The sequence below is a fragment of the Cervus elaphus genome, chromosome 4 (genome assembly GCF_910594005.1).
Source record: "Cervus elaphus chromosome 4, mCerEla1.1, whole genome shotgun sequence".
NCBI classification, from domain to species: Eukaryota; Metazoa; Chordata; class Mammalia; order Artiodactyla; family Cervidae; genus Cervus; species Cervus elaphus.
The window spans coordinates 67,932,440-67,959,923 of NC_057818.1; the positions used below are offsets into that span (position 1 = coordinate 67,932,440).

Consider the following 27,484-nt stretch of genomic DNA (forward strand, 5'->3'; position numbering starts at 1 on the left):
CCTGGAGTATTCCATAAGCGGAGGAGCCTAGTAGGCAGCAGTCCATGGGGTCACAAAGAGTCAGACTCAACTGAGCAACTACCACTCACTCATTCACTCAAAGCTGCAAATCAGAGCTTCTGATAACCAGGTTAACAACCTTGGAATTGGATAAACAACTTTTAAAATCTTTAACTGTTCACTCTGTTAAATGGAAACAGTGACAGACTTTTATTTTCTTGGGCTCCAAAATCACTGCAGATGGTGACTGCAGCCATGAAATTAAAAGACGTTTGCTCCTTGGAAGAAAAGCAATGACTAACCTAGACACCATATTAAAAAGCAGAGATACTACTTTGCCGACAAAGGTCCATCTAGTCAAAGCTGTGGTTTTTCCACTAGTCATGTATGGATATGAGAGTTGGACTATAAACAAAACTGTGCACTGAAGAATCAGTGCTTTTGAACTGTAGTGTTGGAGAAGACTCTTGAGAGTTCCCTTGGACTGTAAGATTAAACCAGTCCATCCTAAAGGAAATCAGTCCTGAATATTCATTGGAAGGGCTGATGCTGAAGTTGAAACTCCAATATTATGGCCACCTGATGCGAAGAACTGCCTCATTAGAAAAGACCCTGTCCTAGGAAAGATTGAAGGCAGGAGGAGAAGGGGAAGACAGAGGATGAGATGGTTAGATGGCATCACTGACTCAATGAACATGAGTCTAAGCAAGCTCTGGCAGATGGACCATAAAGAAAGCTTCAGTTAGTTCAGTTCAGTTCAGTCGCTCAGTCGTGTTCGACTCTTTCTGACCCCATGAATGGCAGCACGCCAGGCCCCACTGTCCATCACCAACTCCCGGAGTTTACTCAGACTCATGCCCATCAAGTCGGTGATGCCATCCAGCCATCTCATCCTCTGTCGTCCCCTTCTCCTCCTGCCCCCAAGCCCTCCCAGCATCAGGGTCTTTTCCAATGAGTCAACTCTTTGCATGAGGTGGCAAAGTATTGGAGTTTCAGCTTCAGCATCAGTCCTTCCAGTGAACACCCAGGCCTGACCTCCTTTAGGATGGACTGGTTGGATCTCCTTGCAGTCCAAGGGACTCTCAAGAGTCTTCTCCAACACCAGAGTTCAAAAGCATCAATTCTTTGGTGCTCAGCTTTCTTCACAGTCCAACTCTCACATCCATACACGACTACTGGAAAAACCATAGCCTTGACCAGATGGACATTTGTTGGGAAAATAATGTCTCTGCTTTTTAATATGCTATCTAGGTTGGTCATAACTTTCCTTCCAAGGAGTAAGTGTCTTTTAATTTCATGGCTGCAATCACCATCTGCAATGATCTTGGAGCCCAAGAAATTAAAGTCTGACACTGTTTCCACTGTCTCCCCATCTATTTCCCATGAAGTGATGGGACCAGATGCCATGATCTTAGTTTTCTGAATGTTGAGCTTTAAGCCAACTTTTTCACTCTCCTCTTTCACTTTCGTCGAGAGGCTTTTTAGTTCATCTTCACTTTCTGCCATAAGGGTGGTGTTATCTGCATATCTGAGGTTATTGATATTTCTCCCAAAGGATTGATACTTTTTTTTTTAGGAATTGATACTTTTAACTGTTGTGTTGCAGAAAACTCTTGAGAGTCCCTTGGACTGCAAAGAGATCAAAGGAGTCAATCCTAAAGGAAATCAGTCCTGAATATTCATTGGAAGGACTGATGCTGAAGCTGAAACTCCAATACTGTGGCCACCTGATGCGAAGAACTGCCTCATTAGAAAAGACCCTAATGCTGGGAAAGATTGAAGGCAGGAGGAGAAGGGAATAATAGAGGATGAGATGGTTGGATTGCATCGCTGACTCAATGAACATGAGTCTGAGCAAGCTCCGGGAGTTGGTGATAAACAGGGAAGCCTGGCATGCTGCAGTCCACGTGGTTGCAAAGAGTCAGACAAAACTGAGCAACTGAACTGAGCTGAGAGATACACTGGATACTGAAAAAGGAAACTGACTATTGCTAACAATTCAATTCATTAAATACATATTTTTTAGTACATAAGTCAAATGGTAACATAGCTAATATTTCTTCAATAATATCAAGGTAATATTTTATAATTTTTTTATTTTTTTTTTATTTTTTATTAGTTGGAGGCTAATTACTTCACAACATTTCAGTGGGTTTTGTCATACATTGATATGAATCAGCCATAGAGTTACACGTATTCCCCATCCCGATCCCCCCTCACACCTCCCTCTCCACCCGATTCCTCTGGGTCTTCCCAGTGCACCAGGCCCGAGCACTTGTCTCATGCATCCCACCTGGGCTGGTGATCTGTTTCACCATAGATAATATACATGCTGTTCTTTCGAAACACCCCACCCTCACCTCTCCCACAGAGTTCGAAAGTCTGTTCTGTACTTCTGTGTCTCTTTTTCTGTTTTGCATATAGGGTTATCGTTACCATCTTTCTAAATTCCATATATATGTGTTAGTATGCTGTAATGTTCTTTATCTTTCTGGCTTACTTCGCTCTGTATAATGGGCTCCAGTTTCATCCATCTTATTAGAACTGATTCAAATGAATTCTTTTTAATGGCTGAGTAATATTCCATGGTGTATATGTACCACAGCTTCCTTATCCATTCATCTGCTGATGGGCATCTAGGTTGCTTCAAAAATATGGAACGCTTCACGAATTTGCGTGTCATCCTTGCGCAGGGGCCATGCTAATCTTCTCTGTATCGTTCCAATTTTAGTATATGTGCTGCCGAAGCGAGCACTCAAGGTAATATTTTAAAAGTTAAAAGTTTAAATCATGTAATGAAGAAAATTAGTCCTCACAATGATAAAACAGATATTAGCCCTCACAAAATAAAAGCAACAGATTTTACTTATTAGAATCTGTTAGTTCATTGAAATGTAGCAGGATGTTTAAAGAAACATATCCACACACTAACATATATACACATAAAGTTAATTAATGTGAAATACTTGGGAAAATAATTGTATATATAATATTAAGATTTTTTAAACTTCATTGATAAAGTGAAGGTGAACATTGGCTTGACACATTAAGAGCTTTAAAAACCTAAAAATAAGTGGCAGCAAATACCCTAACTCAAATAATCGTGCCTATTTTACATATTTATGGATAAGAAGAGAATAATGACCACATATGGCACAGATGACAGGTCACTTTATTTTGTGAAAATGAAACTAAAATTAAACCAGAATAACATATATAAAAACGTGGAATGTAAAAAACTGTTGATAATTACTCAGTACTAATACAATTCATGGGGTGGCAAAGAATTGGACACGACTGAGCGACTGAACTGAAGATTTATCAGTTGCAAAAATGATGTAAAAACACTAGCAATGAAGAATCCTTAGAAAGAAAAAGTGAAACTTTATCAAATATCTTTGTCTCACAAATTATCACAAATTAAATTGAAATGATATTCTGTTATTTTTAACTATAACATATTTTAATTTACCCAAATTTTATTGTGGGTCAAATTCTTCTAATAGGAGTTTTACATTCTCACCTTCCCGATCATAAACCATAATTAACCAAATCATAAATAACCTAAAAATTGATAGTTCTTCATAACAGTCTGAACATTTTATTTATTTTTTAAATATTTTTATTATTTATTTAATTAGCTGCTCTGGGTCTTAATTATGGCCTGTGAGATCTTTAGTTGCAGAATGTGAACTCTCAGTTGCAGGTAAGATCTACATCCTTGACCAGGGACCAAACCCAGGTCCCCTGCTTTGGGAGCGCGGAGTTGTAGCCACTGGACGACTCGGGAAGTCCTAGTCTGAACATTTTAAACTGTTCAAAATTTAAGCAGAGAATACTCAGATTTTATATATTTACACTTGTATAGTTTATCACCCATTTTTACCTCAGTGACATTTCTTAAGAATCTCCAATTTTCATTTAAAGGAATTTAATAGACATTTATAGAAACAAGAATTTATTTTGTGTTATCTATTTCAGTACTTTCCATTACATTATCAATTATGTATCTGAAGTAAAGAAGGCATTCAGCATCAATATTCAGCAGGCAGAAACTGACTCTTCATGAACATTCACCATCGGTCCTGAGAAGTTTCAGTGTTAAAGCAACTGTAATCCAGTCAAATTTTTCTAAATAAAAAATAGATCTCATTTCTGGGCAAGTAAAAATGTTGACCCCAGTAGCAATAAACCTGTGTGGTCCTTGGATGTGGAATATCAGATATAACAAAAGTTATGTCATAGAACTGGACATAAAAGCAAGAGGAAGGGCAAGGGCAAAGACTTAGGAAACTTGTTGAAGACGAATCATAAAATGAACCTAAATTACAGGATGCAGGCCAATAGACATGGCGAGGGAATTAACAGTTTTCTTAAGCCACAGGTGGCTCTAATGGTAAAGAATCTGCCTGCAAAGAAGGAGGATTCCGTCTCTGGGTTGGGAAGATCCCCTGGAGAAGGAAATGGCAACCCACTCCAGTATGCTTGCCTGGGAAATTCCAAGGACAGAGAATCCTAGTGGACTATGGTCCATGGCTTCACTAAGAGTTGGATGCAACTTGGTGACTGAGTGTGTGTGCACCTGTGGGCACGCACGCGCGCGCGCACACACACACACACACACACACACACACACACACGATAAATGTGGGGGTGGTAGGAGGGAGGGAGGAAGAGTGAGAGAGAAAATGTGTTGCCTGGCAAGATTTAGAAGTTTAGAAGGTTGAATGACAACAGCAAGGCATTTAAAAATATAATCACCTGATAAGCTGACTTTATATTTTAATTTTTTAATTCATTGATTATTTGTTTGCATTGTTGTTTAGTGGCTCAATCTTTTCCACTCTTTGCAACCCCATGGATCATAGTCCCCCAGGCTCCTCTGTCTATGGGATTCTCCAGGCATGTATCCGTGGGATAATCCAGCATCTCCAGATACCGGAGTGGTTTGCAATTTCCCACTGCAGGATTCCTTTGCATAATCTTTAGTAATATTTGCTTTTATAAATGAATTAAATGCCTGTCGATGAGAGGGAGGGACTCTGGTTTCTCCAAATGGCAAAATAATATAAACAGGCTCTGCTGATGATAGAAAGGCTGAGACTTTATTACTACAGACTTCCTTCAGCTCAATATCCTTTTCCACCATAAGAAATGCATATATGAGCACCTGCCACTCAGACATCAGGTGCCTGCTTAGTGTCTGGGAGATCACCTTCATCTTATTGCTCTTCACGTGCCGGCAGTGGGAAGCTGTTCAAGTGAAGCTGGTTCAGAGTGTGTCTTCAGGGAAAAGGGGAGAGAGGATTACAAAGAGATGAAACAAGGGCTTCCCTGGTGTTTCAAGGGTTAGGATAATGAACTTCCATTGCAGCGGGCATGGATTCGATCCCTGGCCGGGGAGGTAAGATCCCACATGCTGTGGTGAACAGTCAAGAAATTTAAAAAAAACAAAAACAAAAAACACTCAAAGATGGTATAACTGGTAGGAGAAAGGGGAGATGTTATGCATTGCCAGGGTTGGAGAACCAGGTTGAAAATCTGTCTCTAGTTCTCTCAGAAAACATCTCACCTAAATATGTAAGATACAGGTGTGCTGTGACCCCAGAAAACAAAACTATTTTACAGAGAAGAGTATGATCTCAGGGAGACAGCAGTGTGTGGTCTTGAAGAAAGATCTTACTTCCCTGCCCAGGAATTGAACCTGGGTAGCCTGGATGAAAGCCAAACTACAGGGGCTACAGGCTAGAATCAAAGTGTCCCTGGTTCATCCTTTCCCCCGCCCCGGTCTTTGAAATGAGGAATGTTTCAAGGAGGCGAAATCTGTTAAAAAAAAAAAAAACAGGAATAAAATTTATTATTAGAGACACAACATAGTATGGAAGAGCACACAGCGAAGCGGTTGATTTCTCTGAGTCAGAAGCAAGGCCGAAATACACAGCCAGAGAGGAGTCCAAAGAGGAGACTTAAATCCCTTATATAGGACAGTCCTTCCAGGTCTTTGTGTGTTTTTGCTGTCGTGTGCTACTCTTTTCGACCCCATGGACTAGAGACTGCCAAGGGTCTTTGTTTACTTTTGGTCAATCATCTTGCTTTTTCTTCAGACCTGACCAGTCTTAGGAACACACCTCAACATAGGTGCAAAACTTTTTGTTAAGATGGATCCCACTGCAGAGACCTGTGGATGCATGCCCTCACTTACGGGTTTCGGCCCCTCCCTTTTTGACCTTCTTTGAGGAGCATTCCTGTGCATGTGGAGACAAGGAAGTTTTCCTTGAGCTCTGGAAAGGACACCTTCTCTCTCTTTTATTTAATTCTTTTTATTTTTTAAGTTATGAAAATATAACACATCTACAGGAGACTTGGAAAATACAGAACAAGGTTACATATAGTTGCACTATATATTACAATTTTTTAATAGATACATGAAGGTTTTTAGTTGGAGTTTCAATATCAAATCCTCAAAAATTAGTAGAATGAATATACAGAGAAGTAAAAGGATATAGTAGGCCTGAAGAGGACTAGGAACCAATTCAACATAACTAAGATTTACAGTTTTCACACAACAGCAGGATACAAATTCTATTCAAGTTCCCATAGAGTAAACCAGGAGACACTGGAACATATCCAAGGACATAAAACGAGGAGGAGTGGGCACCTTATCTCTTTATTCCAACAGAGCTCAGCTTCTGCCACTAGCTTTGTCCTTGGAGTGTCTGGGTGAAAACAATGCTTCAATTTTCCTCCACTTGACAAACACCAATCTTCTAATGCCAGGGCCTATCTACCTCAGTTACTTCTGGATTTCTTCAGATAAAAGACTTCTGGGCTTTCTTAGTGGCTCAGATGTTAAAGAATCTGCCTGCAATGTGGGATCCCTGGGTCAGGGAGATCCCCTGGAGAAGGGAATGGCAAACCATTCCAGTATTCTTGCCTGGAGAATTTTATGGATAGTGGAGCCTGGTGGGCTGTAGTCCATGGGGTCACAAAGAGTCGGGCATGACTGAGTGACTAAGGATTTCACTTTCAAGAATTGTTGCTTATCTGAAAAGTATCTACTTACCCAGTTGACTGCCAGGACAGTGGTTGCAGGGATGAGCTTGGAGCCTGTTCAGCAGCTGAATCACAAGATAAAGGTTTGGACGCCATGATCTCATCTCCTTGTTGGGAGGTGATTGTCATTTTACCTGTAATTGCAGTCACACTGTCTGCATGGGGAGTGGAAATTATCTGTAAACGACTTTTTGAATTGTGTATATCGCTCAACACTATAGAAATCTAATCATAAAGATGGCTCCCCGATGATGTGGTAAAAGAGCTGGGAGAGAAAACAACTGGGAATTATCAAGGGGGAAGGGGGAAAGGACAAAAGTCAGGGGCACACCTGACATTGAAACCTCTTAAATGAGGGAGTGAAGTTGAGTAGATGACTCTGCTGGATTCATTATTGCTTAGAAGGTTTTTTCCTTCGAAGAATGAGCTGTCAAAAATTTAGTGATGAGCTGTGATGTGGATTCTTCCCTTCAGTCTAATTGGGATTCATTGTGCTTTCTGTGTCTGACATGGAAACGTTTCAATCATTACTAACTTTTTTTTTTTACTTCCCTTGCTTCTGATTCATAAGGCCATTTGGTATTTTCCTACAAGTCACTCATGCTCTTCTTTTTTCTGTCTCTCCCTTTCTGTGCTGCTTTTCTCATACTTTCCATGGCTACACCTTCAGGTTCACTCATCTTTTGTTACATACTGTCTCGACTATTGTTTTTCCCATGTCACATATTTTATGCTTCATGTATACATGTATGTAGGAGGCACAAGAGTTTGATCCCTGGGTTGGGAAGATCCCCTGGAGTAAGAAGTGGCAGTCCACTCCAGTATTCTTGCCTGGGAAATCCCGTGGGTAGAGGAGCCCGGAGCACTACCGTCCATGGGGTTGCAGAGTCAGACATAACTGAGCACATGCATATATACACATATCCATGTATAAACTGATAATATATAAATATATTTTAATTTCTCTAGCAAGAAAGTATATGGCACTGCTTATGACCTGTCCTTGAAAATAAACTGAACTTGAATTTCATTAAATTTCTAGTGTAAATGCACATTTACTGGAAAAATTTTAGAAGGGTAGTAGAAAGAATATCACTGGAATGCCAGAAACTAATAGATGATGGGAAGTTACCTTAACAAATGGTCTGGTTTTTCCTCATAAGAACAATTGGAATTATAATCTGTGGGTACTCTAATCAGTTTGGACCCTTTTTTAAGAAAATCTAGTATAAAATTTGTATGTAGTAATTAGGAAACCTGTATCCGTCCTGAATATTTAATAAGTGTGAATTATACATCTTGTGCATGTGTGATAAAAATATTCAGTTCTCATATTCAAATGATATCTATGTTTTGAAGACACATACTGAATTGTGTGTGCATGAAATTATACATTTGACATTTGCTGTGAAATAATTCAGGAGAAATAGAGAGGACCATCTTATATGGACAGGCTTGATGTTCTTGCACTGATAATCAGTTGTTGAGCCTGGGTCTTATTATTCTATTGTATGTGATGTCATATATATTTGAAAATATTCATTAGAGAAGGTTTGAAAAGCAGATCTTTAATAAAAATTAGTGCTCTTTTGATTGAAGAATGTATCTTCACTCAAGAAAAATACACTTCATTTGCTTTTAGTTTCTATCATGTAAGAGTTGTTTGAGTTCATTTCAGTTCAGTTGCTCAGTCGTGTCCGACTCTTTGCGACCCAATGGACTGGAACACATCAGGCCTCCCTGTCCATCACCAACTCCTGGAGCTTGCTCAAACTCATGTCCATAGAGTCAGTGATGCCATCCAACCACCTCATCCTCGGTCATCCCCTTCTCCTCCTGCCTTCAGTCTTTCCCAGCATCAGGGTCTTTTCCAGTGAGTCAGTTCTTCCCATCAGGTGGCCAAAGTATTAGAGCTTCAGCTTCAGCATCAGTCCTTCTAATGAATATTCAGGACCGATTTCCTTTAGGATGGACTGGTTGGATCTCCTTGCAGTCCAAGGGACTCTCAAGAGTCTTCACCACCACAGTTCAAAAGCATCAACTCTTCGCCACTCAGCTTTCTTTATGGTCCAACTACCATATCCATACATGACTACTGGGAAAACCATAGCTATGACTAGATGGACCATTGTTGGCAAAGTAATGTCTCTGCTTTTTAATATGCTGTCTAGATTGGGTATTGCTTTTCTTCCAAGAAGCATGTATCTTTTAATTTCATGGCTGCAGTCACCATCTGCAGTGATTTTGGAGCCCAAGAAAATATAGTCTATCACTGTTTCCATTGTTTCCCCATCTATTTACCTTGAAGTGATGGGACCAGATGCCATGATCTTCATTTTTTGAATGTTGAAAGAGTTGTTTACTTCATATTTTTCATTGCTTTTCAAAATGCAGGATTCGTAGGGAAAATCCCCTGTGGTCCAGAGGTTAGGGCTCCGGGCTTCCACCACAGGGAGTATGGGTTCAATGCATAATTGGGGAACTAAGATCCTTGTGATGTGGCCAAAAAATAAAATAAATAAGTAGGATTGTTCCAGACGTACTTGTATATATGCTGAGTCACTCAATCATGTCTGACTCGTTTGCCACCCCGTTGAAGTGTAGCCTTCCAGGCTCCTCTATCCATGGAATTCCACAGGCAAGCATACTGGAGTGGGTTGCCATTTCCTTCTCCAGGGGATCTTCCCAACCCAGAGGTGGAACCCTCCTGCATTGCAGGCAGATTCTTTATGGTCTGAGCCACTAGAGAAGCCCAAGTGAACCCAATATAAAAAAAAACTTTTTTAAAGATTAAATAATTTTTTCAAAATTTTAGGATTTGCAAATTCAAATGGCACTGCAAGATAAGTGATGGAAATCAATTTCGCCCAGTTGTGCAAGTTGCAAACCAGAGGAAGAAAAATCATCTCCATGAAATTACTTTAATATTCAGTGAATTACTATGGCACTAATGGTAAAAGACCTGCTTGGCACTGCAGGAGAAGTAAGAGACATGGGTTCGATCCCCTGGGAAAGGAAATGGCAACCCACTCCAGTATTGTTGCCTGGAGAATCCCATGAACAGAGGGGCCTGGTGGGCTACAGTCCATGGGGTCGCAAAGAGCCCAACATGACTGAGCTACTTAGCACCCAAGCACACACGAATGTTACCAGATTATCACATTTCTGAGAACAAAAGAGGCATATAGGTTACCACAAGGCATCTCCTAATTTCTTTTTGTAAACTTATCAAGGTAAAATTCACATAATATTAAATTAACCTTTCTAAAATAGTTTGTTACCAAATTAACAAATAGACAGGTGTCAAAACAAATCCCGGAGACAGAGTTCTGGGTGAATTAGAAAAGGATAGGCTTCTTTCTTGAAAAACTCTGTGTCTCAACCCCAGAGAACTTGATGAGGGTTTTTCCAGCAGTGAGTCAAGTTGGGGTCTTTGACAAAACTAGGGTGTGGGCAGGGTCTCAGGTGGTAGGGTCTCCTAATTTTTTTTAATTGGAGGATAATGGCTTTACAATGTTGTGTTGGTTTCTGCCCTACAAGGACTTGGATCAGCCATAAGTATGCATATATCCCCTCCTTGAGCCTCCCTCCCACCCTCCATCCCACCTCACCCTCTAGGCTGTCATGGAGCACTGGGCTGAGCTCCCTGTCTTATACAGAAACTTCCCACTGGCTATCCATTTTACATATGATAATGTATATGTTTCAGCTCTCTCAGTTTCTCCCACCCTATCCTTCCCCTGCTGTGTCCACAAGTCTGTTTTCTGCATCTGCTTCTCTATTCCTGCCCTGCAAATACATTCATCAGTACATTTTTCTAGATCCCATATATATATTTTAATGACTCATTGGAAAAGACCCTGATACTGGGAAAGATTGGAGGCAGGAGGAGAAGGGGACGACAGAGGATGAGACGGTTGGATGGCATCACTGACTCTACGGACATGAGTTTTGAGCAAACTCCTCCGGGAGTTGGTGATGGACAGGGAAGCCTGGTGTGCTGCAGTCCGTGGGGTTGCAAAGAGTCGGACACGACTGAGCGACTGAACTGAACTGATAGCCAGTTAACAATGGTGTGACAGTTTCAGGTGAGCAGTTAAGGGACTTAGTCATTCATATACATGTATCCACTCTCCCCCAAACTCCGCTCCCATCCGGGCTGCCTCATAACATGGAGCAGAGTTCCCTGTGCTACAGTAGGTCCTTGTTGGTTCATTTTAAATACCTGTATACATGTCCACCCCACACTCCCTGACTCTCCCTTCTCCTAATCTTGATGAGCTTCTCTGATCCCCTTAATCTTGCCTCAGGTGATTTCTTGGCTGTTGTTTTTCAGTCACTAAGTTCTGTCCAACTCTCTGTGACTCCATGGACTGCAGCATGCCAGGCTCTGCTGTCCTTCACTATCTCCCAGAGTTTGCTCAAACTCATGTCCACTGAGTCAGTGATGCTATCTAATCATCTTATCCTCTGCCACCCTCTTCAGCTGCCTTCAATCTTGACTGCTTCTCCCTTATTAGCAACTGTTTGGAACCACCCTTTGGAACTCAGTGAACCTCATAATGGCTGGAGTCTTGCCTACAGGAAATGGGGGACAGAAAGGCCTCCGTGTCTGGGAGCCCCAGAGTCCCACTCAGTTTCAGATTCAGTGGCATTAGGTGCATGCAAATGTGGTGCAACAACCACCTCTACACAGTTCAAAACACGTCCATCACTCCAAAGTAAAACCTCTTACCCATTAAACGGTTTCTCTCAATTACTCTCACCCCCACCCTACCCCCTGGCAACCACCAATCTGCATTCTTTCTCTAGAGATTTATGTATTCCAGATTTGTCATTGTTGTTGTTCAGTCGCCAAGTTGTGTCCAACTCTTTGCGATCTCATGGACTGCAGCATGCCAGGCTCCTCTGTCCTCCACCATCTCCCAGAGTTGCTCAAATTCATGTTCATTGAGTTTGGTGATGCTATCTAACCATCTCATCCTCTGCCACCTCTTCTCTTTTTTCCTTCAGTCTTTATCAGCATGAGTGTTTTTTCCAGTGAGTCAGCTCTTCGCATCAGGTGGCCAAAGTGTTGCAGCTTCAGCTTCAGCATCAGTCCTTCCAATGAATATTCAGGGTTGGTTTCCTTTAGGATTGACTAGTTTGATCTCCTGGCAGTCCTAGGGATTCTTAAGAGTCTTCTCCAGCACCACAATTTGAAAGCATCAGTTCTTCAGCCCTCAGCCTTCTTTATGGTCCAGTTCTCACATCTGTATGTGACTCCTGGAAAAACCATAGCTTTGACTATAAGGGCCTTTGTTGGCAAAATGATGTCTCTGCTTTTTTAATATGCTGTCTAGGTTTGTCATAGCTTTTCTTCTAGGGAGCAAGCATCTTTCAATTTCATGGTGGCAGTCACCATTCACAGTGATTTTGGATCCAAAGAAAATAAAATTGGTCACTGCTTCCACTTCTTCCCCTTCTGTTTGCCATGAAGTGATGGGACTGATGCCATCCATGATCTTAGTTTTTTTCAATGTTGAGTTTCAAGCCAGCTTTTTCACTTTCCTCTTTCACCCTCATCAAGAGGCTCTTTAGTTCCTCTTCAGTTTATGCCATTAGAGTGATATCATTTGCATGTCTGAGGTTGTTGATATTTCTCCCAGTAGTCTTGATTTCAGCTTGTGATTTTTTATATTTGAATATATTGCACAATGATCATGATATGTCTAGTTAATGTATATCACAGAACATGTTTACAATTCTTTTCTTTTTTTATTCATTTATTTATTTGGCTGCGTCAGGTCTTACTTGTGACATGTGTGATCTTTAGTTACAGCATTCCAACTCTTGGTTGCAGCATGTGGGATCTAGTTCCTTAACCAGGGATCCAGCCCAGGCCCCTGCGTTGGGAGTGCAGAGTCTTAACTGCTGGACCACCAGAGAAGTCCCCACAATTTTTTCCTTGTAATAAGAAATTTTAAGATCTACTCTCTAAGCACTTTCAAATACACAATACTTTTTTTTTTTGGCTGAACTGGATCGTCGTTGCTTTACATGGACTTTCTCTAGTTGCAGGGGCTACTCTCTAGTTTCGGTGCACAGGTTTCTCACTGCAGTGGCTTCTCTTGTTTCAGAGCACGGGTTTCAGTAGTTGTGGTGCAAAGGCTTGTCAGGATGATGAGTCTTCCTGGACCAGGGATCGAACCCCAGCCCCCTGCATTGGCAGGCAGAACCTTTACCACTGTGCCACCAGGGAAGCCCAATACATTGTTATATTATACTCAGCATGCTGTACATTACATCACATGACTTTGAGTCGATATCAAGAAAAAATAACATGAGGAAAATATATAATTGTTTCAGTCAATGGGAAGTTGATTGGATTAATTATGGTGTATCTTCTTGCTGGGACACTTGTCAGCTGTGGATGGGTTTGTGCCGAGTTCTCTCTATCAATGCATGCCCAGAATGTACTGATGCTGTTTAGTAAAGAGTGGCAGAACGTTAAGTGAGGTTATCTTTCTTTTTCTGAGTGAGAGAAAGAAAAACATATATATATATATACACCTATGGGCTTCACTCATGGCTCAGATGGAAAAGAATCTGCCTGCAATGAGGGAGACCTGGGTTCGGTCCCTGGGTTGAGAAGATGCCCTGGAGAAGAGAATGGCTACTCACTCCAGTATTCTTGCCTGGGAAAGAGGAGTGGGTGGACTACAGTTTATGGGGTCACAGAGAGTCAGATATGACTGAGGGACTAACACTTTGACTTATATACATGTAATCATACACATTCATAAATACACATGCATTGGTGATTTTTAAAATAAACTACATGTGTTAGTTTTGTATGTTTGCATGTGTATGTCTGTACATTGACATGTATGTATGAATTGAAATTACACATTAAAAACGTTTATGAAAAATGAGGCTGATTCATGTCAATGTATGACAAAACCCACTGCAATGTTGTGAAGTAATTAGCCTCCAACTAATAAAAATAAATGAAAAAAAAAATTTATGAAAAATGAGTACCTGTGAGGAGGAATCATATGTTAAAACAAAGACTTCACACTCATAAGGAATCTTGAATTGATTCTTATTTTTCAGATTTATATATATATTTGTGTATATATATGGAGAAGGCAATGGCAACCCACTCCAGTACTCTTGCCTGGAAAATCCCATGGACAGAGGAGCCTGGTAGGCTGCAGTCCATGGGGTTGCGGAGAGTCGGATTGGACTGAGCGACTTCACTTTCACTTTTCACTTTCATGCACTGGAGAAGGAAATGGCAACCCACTCCAGTGTTCTTGCCTGGAGAATCCCGGGGACGGGGGAGCCTGGTGGACTGCCGTCTATGGGGTCGCACAGAGTCGGACACGACTGAAGCGACTTAGCAGCATCAGCAGCAGCAGTGTGTGTGTATATATATATACACATATATATGTATTTGACTGCATGGAGTCTTAGTTGTGGCATGTGGGATCTAGTTTTCTGATCAGGTATCTAACCTGGGCCACTTCTTAGCTGCCAAACCATCAGATAAGTCCCTGGATTGAGTCTTGATGGGCTCCCCTCTCTTGCTGATAGATCTCAGGGTCCTTTCCTCACATCCCACTGGAACTATTCTCCCACATCTGTTCCTGCCACTTCTGGTGGATATCTGTATTAGTCATTTTTAGTGATTCTCTTTCAGTGCTTTACAGAAGTCCAAATGTTTGTCACAGATAACTTCTATTCTCTTTGCAGTCACTGTTACTGCAATTACAGGTGGAGTGATAATCACTTCCCAACGAGGAGCTGAGATCACGGAATCCCAAGCCTTTATCTTAGATGTATATGTCCCATTTGCCCACTTGAACATACTCTGTATCAACAGTCACTGTCCTTGAAACAAATCCAAGTTTTTAAGTAGCTCTTAATTTCAGATAAGTTTCAGGTTCTTAGAAAGCATGTATTACAAAATCAGGTAACTGTTCCGAAGGCTATTAGATAGACTATAGACAACTTACCCCAACTCTCTGTGTACAGAGACACTAAATTTCTTATTGACCTCTATGATCAGGAGAAATGATGAGTCATTATTACTTCCGAGGTACTGCAGGACTTTAGGGGCCAGAATGATCAGTACCTTCAGTGATGCCAAGATTGTCGGGCTCCCTAATATATGTAAATTTTAAATACATAGATGGTAGGTAGATAGATAGACAGACAGGCACAAGCATATTTGAACAGAAAAAGATATTTGCTAAGGGAACCAGAGACATGTCATCATGCTATTCCACCTCATTCAGGAACCCTGTCATCTTCTCTCTTCTCAGCTATATTGTCTGAATTTCTCTCACTTTATCCTCATTAAACACACCCTCATAGCCTACCTTCTAAAAACTTCAGGACATAGGCCCTGATGAGTTTTAAAATGAAGAAGGTAAATCTACTTCGTAGACTCCTGAGGTCTGTGTGATGGTGGTGTTTATAAGCGCATAACTGGTTTTGTGTTTGTTTTTGGCTGGGGACATGTGTTAAGCGGAGTCTTTAATGAAGTATTTGTAAAATTCTATCATCACTGCAAGGCTATAATATTTGTCACATTCAGACCAAGGAAATAATCATATATTCAATTTGGGGGGATTATGGAATAAATGAGTAATCAGGGTGGTTAATCAGAAATCGGGGTTCCCCATTGGCTCAGCTGGTAAAGAATCTGCCTGCAATGCAGGAGGTATTGGAGATGCAGATTTGATCAGGAAAATTTGATCAGGAAAATTCTGTGGAAAGGGAAATGGCAACCCATTCTTGCCTGAAAAATTCCATGGACAGAGGAGCCTAGCGGGCTACAGTCCAAAGGATGGCAAAGAGTCAGAAGTGACTAAGCATGCACAAAGTGTAATAAATCACATAAATGAATCATGAGCTGCAAATTTAAATAGCTGCACACAGCCTTCTCACTTAATCTGTAACCCACACATGTTCCTCTAATAGATTCTTTTTTTAAGTTACGTTCTCTTTTTATTGTTGTCATTCAGTTGCTAAGTTGTGTCCAACTCTTTGTGACCCCATGGACTGCAGCAAGCCAGGCTTCCCTGTCCTTCACTATCTCCCACAGTTTGCTCAAACTCTTGTCCATTCAGTGATGACATTCAACCATCTCATTCTCTATTGCTCCCTTCTCCTTTTGTTTTCATTCTTTCCTAGCATCAGGGTCTTTTCCAATGAGTCGGCTCTTCGCATCAGGTGGCCAAAGTGTTGGAGCTTCAGATTCAGCATCAGTCCTTCCAATGAATAGTCAGGGTTGATTTTCTTTAGGATTGACTCGTTTGATTTCCTTGCAGTCCAAGGGACTCTCGAGAGTCTTTTCGAGCACCATAGTTTGGAAGCATCAATTCTTAGGCATTCAGCTTTCTTTATGGTTCAGCTCTCACATCTGTACATGACTAGTGGAAAACTATAGCTTTGACTATATGGACCTTTGTTGGCAAAGTGATTTCTCTGCTTTTTAATACACTAGGTTTGTCATAACTTTTCTTCCAAGGAGCAAGCATCTCTTTTTAATTTTTGGGTGTGCTGGGTCTTCGTTGCTGCCCAGGCTTTTCTCTAATTGCATCAAGGGAGCGGGGGTACTCCTCATAGCAGTGCAGGGGCTTCTCATTGCAGCGGCTTTTCCAGCTGCACACCAGCTCTAGGGCGCTCAGGCTTCAGTAGCTGCAGTGAGTGCACTCAATCCTGGGCTTTAGAGCAGAGACTCAACAGTTGTGGCGCACAGGGTTAGTTGCTCTTCCAGCATGTGTGGTCTTCCTGAACCACAGATTGAACCGATGTGTCCTGCATTGACAGGAGGATTTTTTTTTTTTTTTTTTTTTTTTTTTACCACTGCAGAGGGCTTCTGGGAAGCCCTCTCTAATAGATTTTTAACAGAAAATAGCTCATGTGGCATTTCGTACATGACCGTCAACTGTTTACTACAAAAAAATTATGTGCCTGTGTAAAACAGTGTTATGTTTTTCAGCTAAAATAATCTAATGTTTTATGGATCAGACGGTGTTTCTCAGAGTTCTGCACATTGACTAACAAGAAGGAGAGGCCCGGGTCCCATCGTGTCCGTCTTCCTCAGAGATGTCCAATAAGCCTCCTCTATCTTGTCTACTATGGTCCAAGTGATTTTTTTTTTTTTCCTTTAAAGTCCCGGCCAAAACTCACTAAAGCTCACAAAATTACTTAAACTCCTCAGTTTGCGTGCATTTCAAGGACTCTTGCATCTATTAGTGTATGTTCACTAGAGTCGACTACATGGACTCTAAATTATCTAAGCACTTCAAGAGATCACTATTGATCTCATTAAGGCTTTCGAAATGCACTTCGGACTCCGCAGAAATTGGCCTTCGCCCCTTTAAGAGGAAGCGAAGCCTATCCCCGACCTAGAAAAACGGGGAGGTCTGTTCTCTGCAGCCCTGGAGATTGCTTGATGCCTTTCCAGGCATTCAAGCAAACACGCCCCTCCTGCCGGCCTGTGTAGCAGCAGGAACTCCATTACCCAGAAAGCCAGGCGTTGAGAGGCAGCTACGATTACCCAATGAACGCTCAGAATTTCAGCATTTCCGTGACATGGTGAGACGGGACTTCCGATGTCTTCGCTGCGGTCTTTTTGGTTGTTATCTGGGTCCTAGGGCCGAGTGCGTAAAGTCAGGCTTGAAGTAACAGAGAAGGAGCTAGAAGAGGCTTTGTACCCAGTGACTGGAGGCGGTTCTAGAGTCGGGCACGTCGCCGCCTGCGGGGCGGCCTGGAGACGCGGCTGCCGGGTCCGTCCGGGCCAGGATTTACCAGGCCCAGCGGCTCCGTAGCGGCGGTTGCCCTGAGCGACCTGCTTCAGGTAATCGCTGTCCTTCGGGCCCGCACCGCCCTCGACCCACCGGACACTAAAGCTCCGAGTGTGGGAAGCCTCCTCACGTGCCCGCAGCCCCGGCCCCGGGATATAGGCGGTGAGGTGGTCTTGGGTGGGGCCCTGTGTCTGACAGATAGTGTGATGGCGCATGGGAGAGGGTGACAGGCTGAGGGACCCCCAGATGCAGAGGTTTGAAGGTCGGACTGAGGCGGGAGGACCGGGACCCCTGGAGCCCATTTGATGTCTGCAGGGAACAGGACACACAGCTGCTGGAAGTCAGTACAGAGGTTAGATGCTCGGCCCCAGGTACTTGGTTCGGGTGCCGCCAAGTGTGCAGGGAAGGCCTGAGCCCCTGGAAAATTGCCAGGATCACATCCCTCTAAGACCTACCTCTTCCCACAGGTTTCCATGGCTGCAGAGGTGCTTTTGGAACCTAATCGGGTAAGTGTAGGTTACCCTCATTGGTCGCAACACTGTGTTAGTCGCTCAGTCGTGTTGAACCCTTTGCGATCCCCTGGACTGTAGCCCGCCAGGCTCCTCTGTCCATGGAATTCTCCAGGCAAGAATACCGGAGTGGGTTGCCATTCCCTTCTCCAGAGGATCTTCCCGACCCGGGGATCGAAACCAGATCTCCCGCATCAGAGGCAGATTCTTTACTGTCTGAGCCACTAGGGAAGCCCTCTAATTTTCTCCAAATTTGGGTTGTCATGAAACTTGTCATCTGGCATTTTCCCAGCCCTTGGGTATGGTATGGAGATCTTGGGAAATCCTAGCTCAGGGTCCTAAGTCCAGTCTAAGTGTTATATGAAAGGGTTCCCATTTCAGGCCACCAATAGAAAGAGATGTGGAAGCTTGTCACAAAAACAAGAAGTGCTTGGAGGTGAGACTAAGCTGGTTCAGGGAATTGCAGGTCTCCTTCCTTTCTGGTGAGAATAAACTGGGTGTGGGGAGCAGCAGTCAGACCTGGAATGACTGCCTGTGAAGTCGGACATCTATTCTGGAGGCAGTGGGAAGTGTGGATCAGATGAGGGAGGTGATTTCTTCTGGGTCTTCACAGGCTCCATTGGTTGCAGAGTGGACAGCAGCGTGAACAGAGCGGTTAGTGGGAGAGTGAGGAGAAAGCAGACAGCTATGGCACCAAGGTCCAGAATCTTTTCTGAGCTCTTAGGAGGAAGATGGAGATGGGGTAGATGTGCGAGGAGGTGGATTGTGGGTCTTCAGGAGTGAGGCAGTTGATGGTCTCTTCTGTCTGTATCCTGGCAGGGCAGTGTGACCTTTGAGGATGTGGCTGTGTACTTCTCCTGGGAGGAATGGGCTCTCCTTGATGAGGCTCAGAGATGCCTATACCACGATGTGATGCTGGAGAACTTTGCACTTACATCCTCACTGGGTAAGCTCTTCCACCTGCCCCTGTGCCCTGGGCCAAGCTCTGTGCATCTCTTTTCTCCAGGGGCAGGTGTGTCCCTAGTTGCCTGGATTTCTGCTGTGTTTACAAGGGCTGGGCTGAGTGCTCGCTTCTTTCTCATCTGTATCACTACAGCACCTACTGCCCCAAAGCCTCCTGGGTAAGGGCTTGGTATCACTGTTGTTTTGTCAGCCTAATGGACCCCCATGTCTTGCCCTCTGCCTCACTGGGTGACTCTCAGCACCATAGCACCCTAGTATAGCACCTTCCTTTCCTATAGCTCACATTTGTTTCTGACTGTGCTAGAAGTGTAGTCACTTACATAGTCACTGCTTACACAAATGTAAGTACTACTTACAGATCATTTGTTTATGTTTTTTTTACTTTATTTTTGTTGTCGCAAAATATACAAAACATTTGCCTAATGGACTAAATGGCATTTAGTCCATTCTCATTGTGCAGCCATCACAATCCTGCATCCATAGAACTTTTTCATCATCCAACAGAAACTCCATACCCATTAATCAGTAACTCCTACCATCCATTGACAGCCACCATTCTACTTTCTGTATCTATGAATTTGACTGAGTGTCTCATGTAGGTGGAATCAGACAGTAGTTCTCCTTTGATGTTTGGCTTACTTAGCATAATATGTTAAAGATTTATCTGTGTTGTAGCATGTGTCAGAATTTCTTCCTTTTTATGACTAAATAATATTGTATGTACAGATTTTGTTTACTCAGTATTCCATCTGTGGACAGTTGGGTGGTTCTGCCTTTTGTTTCTCGTGAATCATGGTGTTATGAAATGGGTGTGCAGATTTCTTTTACTGTCCTTGCTTCAATTCTTTTAGGTATATACCCACAACCAGTATTTCTGTATCTGTGATAGTTTTTTTTTTTTTTAATTTTTTGAAAAATCACCATAGTGTTTTCCATAGCAGCTGCACAAAGGTACCAATTTCTCCTCTTTTTGCATATACTTCTTTTCTGTTTTTTTGAGTAATAACCATTATAATTAGTGTGAAGTGGTATCTCATTGTGTTTTGATTTGCATTTCTCTAACGACTAATGATGTTGAGCATCTTTTCATGTGCTTATTGTCTATTTATCTTCTTTGGAGAAATGTCTCTTCAAAAAATCTTTTGAGAATTTTTGAATCAAGTTGATGATTTTTGTTGTTGAGTTTTAGGAATTCTCTCTATATTTTGAGTGTTAACCCTTCACTGGATATGTGATTTGCAAATATTTTCTCCCATTCTGTCAGTTGCCTCGTTCTTATGTTCATGGCATCCTTTGATGTACCAAAATTTTTCATTTTGATGAAGTCCAGTTTGTTTTTCTTTTGTTGCTTGTGCCTTTGATGTCATATCCAAGAAATCATTGCCAAATGCAGTTGTCTTGAAACTTTTCCATTATGTTTTCTTTTAAGAGTTTTGTGGTTGTCGCTGTTAAGTTTAGATCTTTGGTCCATTTTGAGTTAATTTATGTACCATGCAACTTCATTCTTATGCATGTGGATATTCAGTTTTCCCGGCATCATGTGTTGAAAAGTCTGTTTTTCCTTTTTGAATGGTATTGGCCTTCTTTTTGAAAACTGTTTGAACTTACATGAGCAAGCTTATTTTTGAGCTCTTTATTCTTTCATTGGTTTATATGTCTTCCTGGATTCCAGTATCACGCTGTTTTGATTACTGTAGCTTTACAGTGGTATTTGATATTTAGACCTGTGACTCCTTCAACTTTGTTCTTTTTCAAGTTTGTTTTGGCTGTTTGGTGTCTCTTGAGATTCCATATGAATTTTAGGATGAATTTTTCTATTACCACAGAAATTCTCACTGGATTTTTTATAGGATTGCATTGAACATGTAGATGTTGTGGTTAGTTTGGTTTTTGGGGGTTTTTTTGGATAGTTTTGACATCTTCAATATTAAGTGTTCTAATCCATGAGCATAGAAGTTTTTCCATTTACTGTCTGTAATTCTTTTAGCTATGTTTTGTAATTTTTAATGAACAAATCTTACTTCCTTGGTTAAATTTGGTAATTTGTTCTTTTGACAAATACTTTTATCTGTGGAATTGTTTTCTTAGTTTCCTGTTGATTGTTAGTGTATAGAAATATAACTGATTTTTTTTTTTCCATTTTATATTCTCTTTCTTTGCTAACTTGATTTATTCTAACAGTTTTGTGGTGGAATTTTTAAGATTTCATGAGATGTGGTGATTCTTACTTCCTTCTTTTCTCTTTTGGATGACTTTTGTCTTTCTTGCCTAATTGGTCTGTCTAGAATTTCTAATAGTATGTTGAATAGTAGTGTTGGAAGCTGGCATTCTTTTCTTATTTGTGATCTTGGAAAAATAGTTTTCAGTCTTTACTATTGAGTTTAATGTTTGCTGTGGGTTTTTAATTTTTTGCTTCCATTATGTTAAGCTAATTTCCTTCTAGTCATAGTTTCATAGTTGAGTATTTTCATCATAAAATGGTGTTGAATTTTGTCAGGTGTGTTTCGTACATTGACTGAGGTGATAACATTTTTTTCCTTTCTGTTAAAGTGATATATTACATTGATCAAACTTTGTATGTTGAATCATCCTGGCATTCTAGATATAAATCCCAGTTGTTTGTGGCAAACATCTTTTTATTATGCTGCTGAATACAGTCTGCTAGTATTTTATTGATTAATTTTGCACTGATAATCATCAAATATATTCCCCTGTAGGTTTCTTTTAGTGTCTTTGCCTGTCTTTATTTTAAATATCAGAGTAATAGTAAGAGCTCCAAATGACATAAATTAAAGCAATTTTGCATTACAAAGTGGTTACATCAGACTGATTCTACCACTGTAGTTGTTGTCCAGGTGGGAAAACACCTGGTTTTACTACTCTGCCATCTTCCTGCTTACTTACTCCTGCATCCTACTACTCTGCCATCTTTACTACTCTGACACTCTTTTGTTGTGTCCATAGGTACTATTTGTAATATTTGAAATATGTTTGCTGTGATCTGTTGTGTCCTGAGTTTTCTGGGCTAGTATTGGCTGCTGACTTGTCCTGTCCTTCCCTTTGGAGTTGTATCATCCAGCTCTCATGCAGTAGCTCAACTGGGGCTAGAGGAAGAGTCTTTTGTGCTTCCCTGGAGGCATATGACTCCACTCTCCACAAGATGGGCCCAGAGGGGACCTGACACAGATAAATAGCAGATGGGAGAGGACATGACTTCAGGGCTTGGTTGAAGTCACATCAAGAATCTCTCTTGTTTTACTTCTGTTTTGGTGCCATTGCCAGTGGCCAAGCTCATCTCCATCTTTCCTCCTCCATTCTTGACACTTTACTGACTTGTCATTTCTGTTAGTTGTTTTTATTCTGACTCCAGCTGAGAGCTACTGTCCACCTCTCTGGACTGCTTACCTTACTCATTCCTCACACTCTTCCCTCCTCAGTGCTTTCCCCCTTTGTAGTGTTCCTACAAAGGTATGCACCTATCTAATAATCCTTAAACACCTGTTAACCTCTGTTCCAGTCAGATTTTTCTGGACCTGAAATAGACTTCTGCACAGCATCACATGTCATCAGCAGATATAATCCTGCTAAAAGCTATTGACATGCCCTACCTGGTGGTCCAGTGATTAAGACTCTGTGCTTCCTCTGCAGGGGGCACTGATTCAATCCCTGCATCCCACATGCCAAGTGTCATGGCCAAAAAAAATAAGGCCATTGACAGAGAATGATCTGTAGCACGTACCTTTCCCCCTGGGCCTTTCTTTGTGTCCTGTGCCTATTGAGGCCTGCACCGTTCTTTGACCTTAGGGACTGAGTGGTGCACAGAAGTTGCTTTCTTAAGGTGACCCCAACTTCCTTTTCCTGAAAACAGTTTCATGGACTGATTCTTTGATGTATCAAGTTACATTTGTGATGCCTTCTCAGAAAGGTTAACGTGTACTTCACCATCACTTCTTTAATTTCAGGCTGTTGGCATGGAGTAGAAGATAAGGGAGCACCTTCTGAAAAAAGCATTTTTGTAGAAGGAGTGTCACAGATCAAGACTCTCAAGGCAGATTCATCTCCCCAGAAGGACCAGCCCTTTGAGAAGTGTGGCCCAGTCTTGAGAGATAATTTTCACTTGCCTGAGCATCAGGAAGCACATCTTGGGCAGAAACCATACACATGTGGGAATCGATTCTATATCTCTGCCAACCTTCAGCAATATCAGGGACAACACATTAGAGAGATACCCATCAGAACTTCTGTGGACACAGCCTTGATTATAAAGAGCTGTGAAACCCATGTGTCAGGGGAATCCGTTTTGTCTGAGGGAATAAGGAAAGACGACTTAGCCAGCATGGGATTTTTCCATCAACTGGTCACTCACACTAATGAGAACCCAAACAACAATAATGAGTGTGAGGCTGTCTTTCATGGTGGGGAAAGGCATCGGAACTGGGGAGAAGGCAAAAAAATCCTCAACTGCACAGATACACTTGTTGAGGACCAACGAGTCCTCGCTAGAGAAGGGCTTTATGAGTGCAGCAAATGTGGGAAAACCTCTACCCGAAGGTGGAATCTGATTCAGCACCAGAAAGTCCACACTGGAGAAAGGCCTTATGAATGCCATGAATGTGGAAAATCCTTTACCCGAAGCAACAGCCTGAAGACCCACAGGAAAATTCACACTGGAGAAAAACCTTATGTGTACAAAGAATGTGGAAAATCTTTTAGTCAAAGATCCAACTTTGTTCAACATCAGAAAGGTCTCTGTAGAGAACGGCTTCATCAGTGTGGTGAATGCGGAAAATCCTTTAGCCGAAGCTCCACCCTCATTCATCACAGGAGACTTCATACTGGAGAAAGACCTTATGAGTGCAGTAAATGTGGGAAATCCTTTAAACAAAGCTCTAGCCTCAGTTCACATCAGAAAATCCACACAGGAGAAAGGCCTTATGAGTGTAGGGAATGTGGAAAATCATTTAGCTGCAAATCTAACCTCATTATCCACCTGAGAGTTCACACTGGAGAGAGGCCTTATAAGTGTCAGGAATGTGCAAAATCCTTTAGCTGCAAATCTAACCTCATTAACCACCTGAGAGTTCACTCTGGAGAAAGGCCTTATGATTGTGCAGAATGTGGACAATCTTTTACTCAAAGATCCATCCTCATTCAACATCAGAGAATTCACACTGGAGAGAGGCCTTATGAATGTCATGAATGTGGGAAATCTTTTAGCCGAAAATTTAGCCTCATTTACCACCGGAAAGGTCACACTGGAGAACGGCCTCATCAGAGAAAAGAAAGTGGGAAATCTTTAATTGCAAATCTAACCTCAATGAACACCTGAATATTCACACTGGAGAAAGATTTCATGAGTCTGGGGACAGTGGAAAATCCTTTAGCCAAAGTTCCAGCCTCATTCAGCATTAGAGAGTTCACAGTGAAAAATATCTTAAGAGTGCAGTGAATGTGGGCAATCTGTTAGCTGCTAATACGGCCTCATTCAATACTAGAGACTTCACACTGGTGAAAGGCCTTAGATGTGCCAGCAGATGCAGTCTAGTATAATTACACTGGAGGAGATAAGTTGTGAGGGAGCCATCTGCCTGAATTAAAACTCATAGATCAGAAAATCTTCAGTAGGGGCATTCCCCTCAAGTTCCAGGTATGTGAGAATCTCTTAGGAGTTGTGTTACAGTTTCTTACCTCCCAAGACCCTCACCAGCTTTATGTCACTGCCAGTTCTATGGCAGAATTCATTTCATCTCTATCACCTGGCAGGTCCACAGTGTGCAAAAATTACCTCCCGACATGCTTAGGTAAGCTGACCTCTGTCCCATCCCCTTTGTGGATGGAAGTAATGAGTAGTCTTAGCTCTTATGGCATCCTCTTTCCCTTCTCATTTCCACAGTAGGGCATGAACCTCATTCAGTTTGGGCCCAGTGGACCCAGTCTGAATTCTGTTGGTGACTTGACAGAAAGGCCTGCATTTTCAGGGACATGTTAGTTTCTAGTGATACTTCTCTTGGATTTTCTCAGCCTCTAAGTCTGGAGGAACTGGAGAACCAAGCTGGGAACTGCATGCCTCATATTACTTTGCACTTTGCAATAATAAAGGCATTAATATTAAGCCCCCTTTGATCTGGGGGTTCTATTCACTGTGTGAGGTGATCTGAAGACAGCTAGGCTATACCAGCATTGAGGGTGGCACAGATTTCATAGGGATCAGGTACACTGTTTGCCTCACATGTCAGTATGAATGAAGCATATAGCTGTCTTTCTGGTTTTGGCACATTGTTCTCCAAAGTCTCCTAGGAAAGACCGCAGAGCTTTGGGGTCCTGACTTGTGGACTGTGTATCAGGATTTTTTGTGGGCTCAGAAAACACCCTGGGAAGCCAGGAAGTTGTGCCAACCTCTAGTACTTCTGGGAACATGAATTGTTATTCAGAGTGACTATCACATAATGCTTAGCAGTTAGCCTATGAAAGAACCACATCCCTGATCCCCAGAGTTCACTAGATAGTGCCACTGTAAGACTACAGGGCTGGGGGGAGCCCTCTTGGTAAAGTACCCTGGAGCAGAGGAGACTGCAGTGAAGTAGGTGGAGTGTGCCCCTTCTCCAGTTGTATCAACAGATGCTCCAGTGACTGTGCAGTATCAGTGTGCACAGATGCCCAGAAATTCCCAACCTCCAGTCGTGTGTCTTTTGTGACTGAGGTCATTGTCAAAGAAAATAAGCTATTGGTTTTCTGGACTCCTACATCCTCTCTGGGGTGTTCAGCCAAAGCCCCTTGCCACAGAGGCAGAGAAACAGAGAGAGAAAGGAGAACCCTTAGTCCACAGCGTGGCTCTGTGGCCAGCCAGCATTCCTGTTAACTCAGGTGGGAAGGGATCTATTACTCATCAGTATTTGCTACCACTAAGGCAAGGCTGCTCCTCCAAGGTCGTCAGGAAAGAGAGGTAATATAGGATTGCCAAGCCTGATTTTCTGAAAAGAGTGGGATATCTATGTTTTGCTTTTGAACCATTTTATAAACTTTTATTCTAGTCATCATGCAGTATTCTGTGTCTATTTGAAGTATGCAATTTAAAATTTACATGTAAACCAAGAAAACCTCATCATAATCACAATAATGTAAGTTTCAGCCATCATTGATTTACCTTCCAATAGATTATTTTGTGTGTTCTAGATTTATATCTGATTTTATTCTTAAAATGTTTAATTTTTTCTGATTTTATTCATGGTTCATAATTATTTTGAGATTCTTCAATTATTTATATAAAAATAGTTAATTCTTTTTATTGCTGAACTAGGTATCTTTTCTATACTTATTCCATTTATTTATTCATTCATCTGGTTAAGAGAATTTGGGTTACTTCCAGTTTTGGCTATTCTAAGTAAAGTTGATAGAACAGTTTTATGTACTTTTGTATATATGTATTTTCACTTGTCTTGTGTTAATAACTCAAAGTATAATACCTGAGTCAGAATAGGTGAATGTTTAACTTACAAAATGGCTAAATGGTGACCTTAAATCATTGTTTGCTTTTATATACCCACCAGGTTTATGTAAAATGCCTCCACATTTTTGCTGGTACTTGATATGGTCAGTCTTTTGAATTTACCCTTTTAGTAAGGAAACACTAATTTTAGTTACATCTTAAGGATTCATGGTGTTGAACATTTTTTTTTAATGTGTTTATTTGCCATCTGTATATCTTCTTGGTGAAATATCTGTATATATCTATACTTGTTTTATTTTTTTTCTCGTTTTACTTTTAATATTGTGATTATTTACCTTTTTATTAACAAGTAATCAGCTCATTTTTGTTCCTTAATTTTTATGCATTCTGTACAATGTAATTACCACATTCACCATATACTTATATAAGTTTAATCTGCATTGTTTATATATTCTTAAGCCTAGGCTTTCAAAAACATATTAAGTCTTGGTTTGTAGTGTTTTCCAATTTCCCTTGTATAAATACTCTCACTTTGGCCAATTTCAAACTGCCAGCATGGTTTCACCGAACGTGGAGTTGGGAAGAGTTGCTAGAAATCCATCATTCTAACTCCAGGAACTACAATAATCTGTAGGACTCAGATAATAATAAAACAGTAAAATTATTAGGAAGTGACAAGTTCTGAATATTTGTTTCATGAAAGTATAATT

General features: G+C 41.4%; 1 protein-coding gene and 1 non-coding gene across 2 annotated transcripts; one reads left to right on the forward strand and one right to left on the reverse strand.

Annotated features, from left to right (window-relative positions):
• Positions 1-2,648: 2,648 nt before the first annotated feature.
• Positions 2,649-2,755, reverse strand: LOC122693022. The gene has a single exon (XR_006340822.1). It is a non-coding gene; the product is annotated as a U6 spliceosomal RNA (small nuclear RNA).
• A 14,910-nt stretch (positions 2,756-17,665) lies between these two features.
• On the forward strand, positions 17,666-27,441 carry LOC122692675 (zinc finger protein 211-like). Its single transcript, XM_043900480.1, is given in 5 exon segments — positions 17,666-17,908; positions 18,323-18,361; positions 19,184-19,310; positions 23,290-24,618; positions 24,621-27,441. Coding segments are annotated over 4 exon segments (1,608 nt in total). The 5' UTR covers positions 17,666-17,908; positions 18,323-18,328; the 3' UTR covers positions 24,740-27,441.
• Positions 27,442-27,484: the final 43 nt, after the last annotated feature.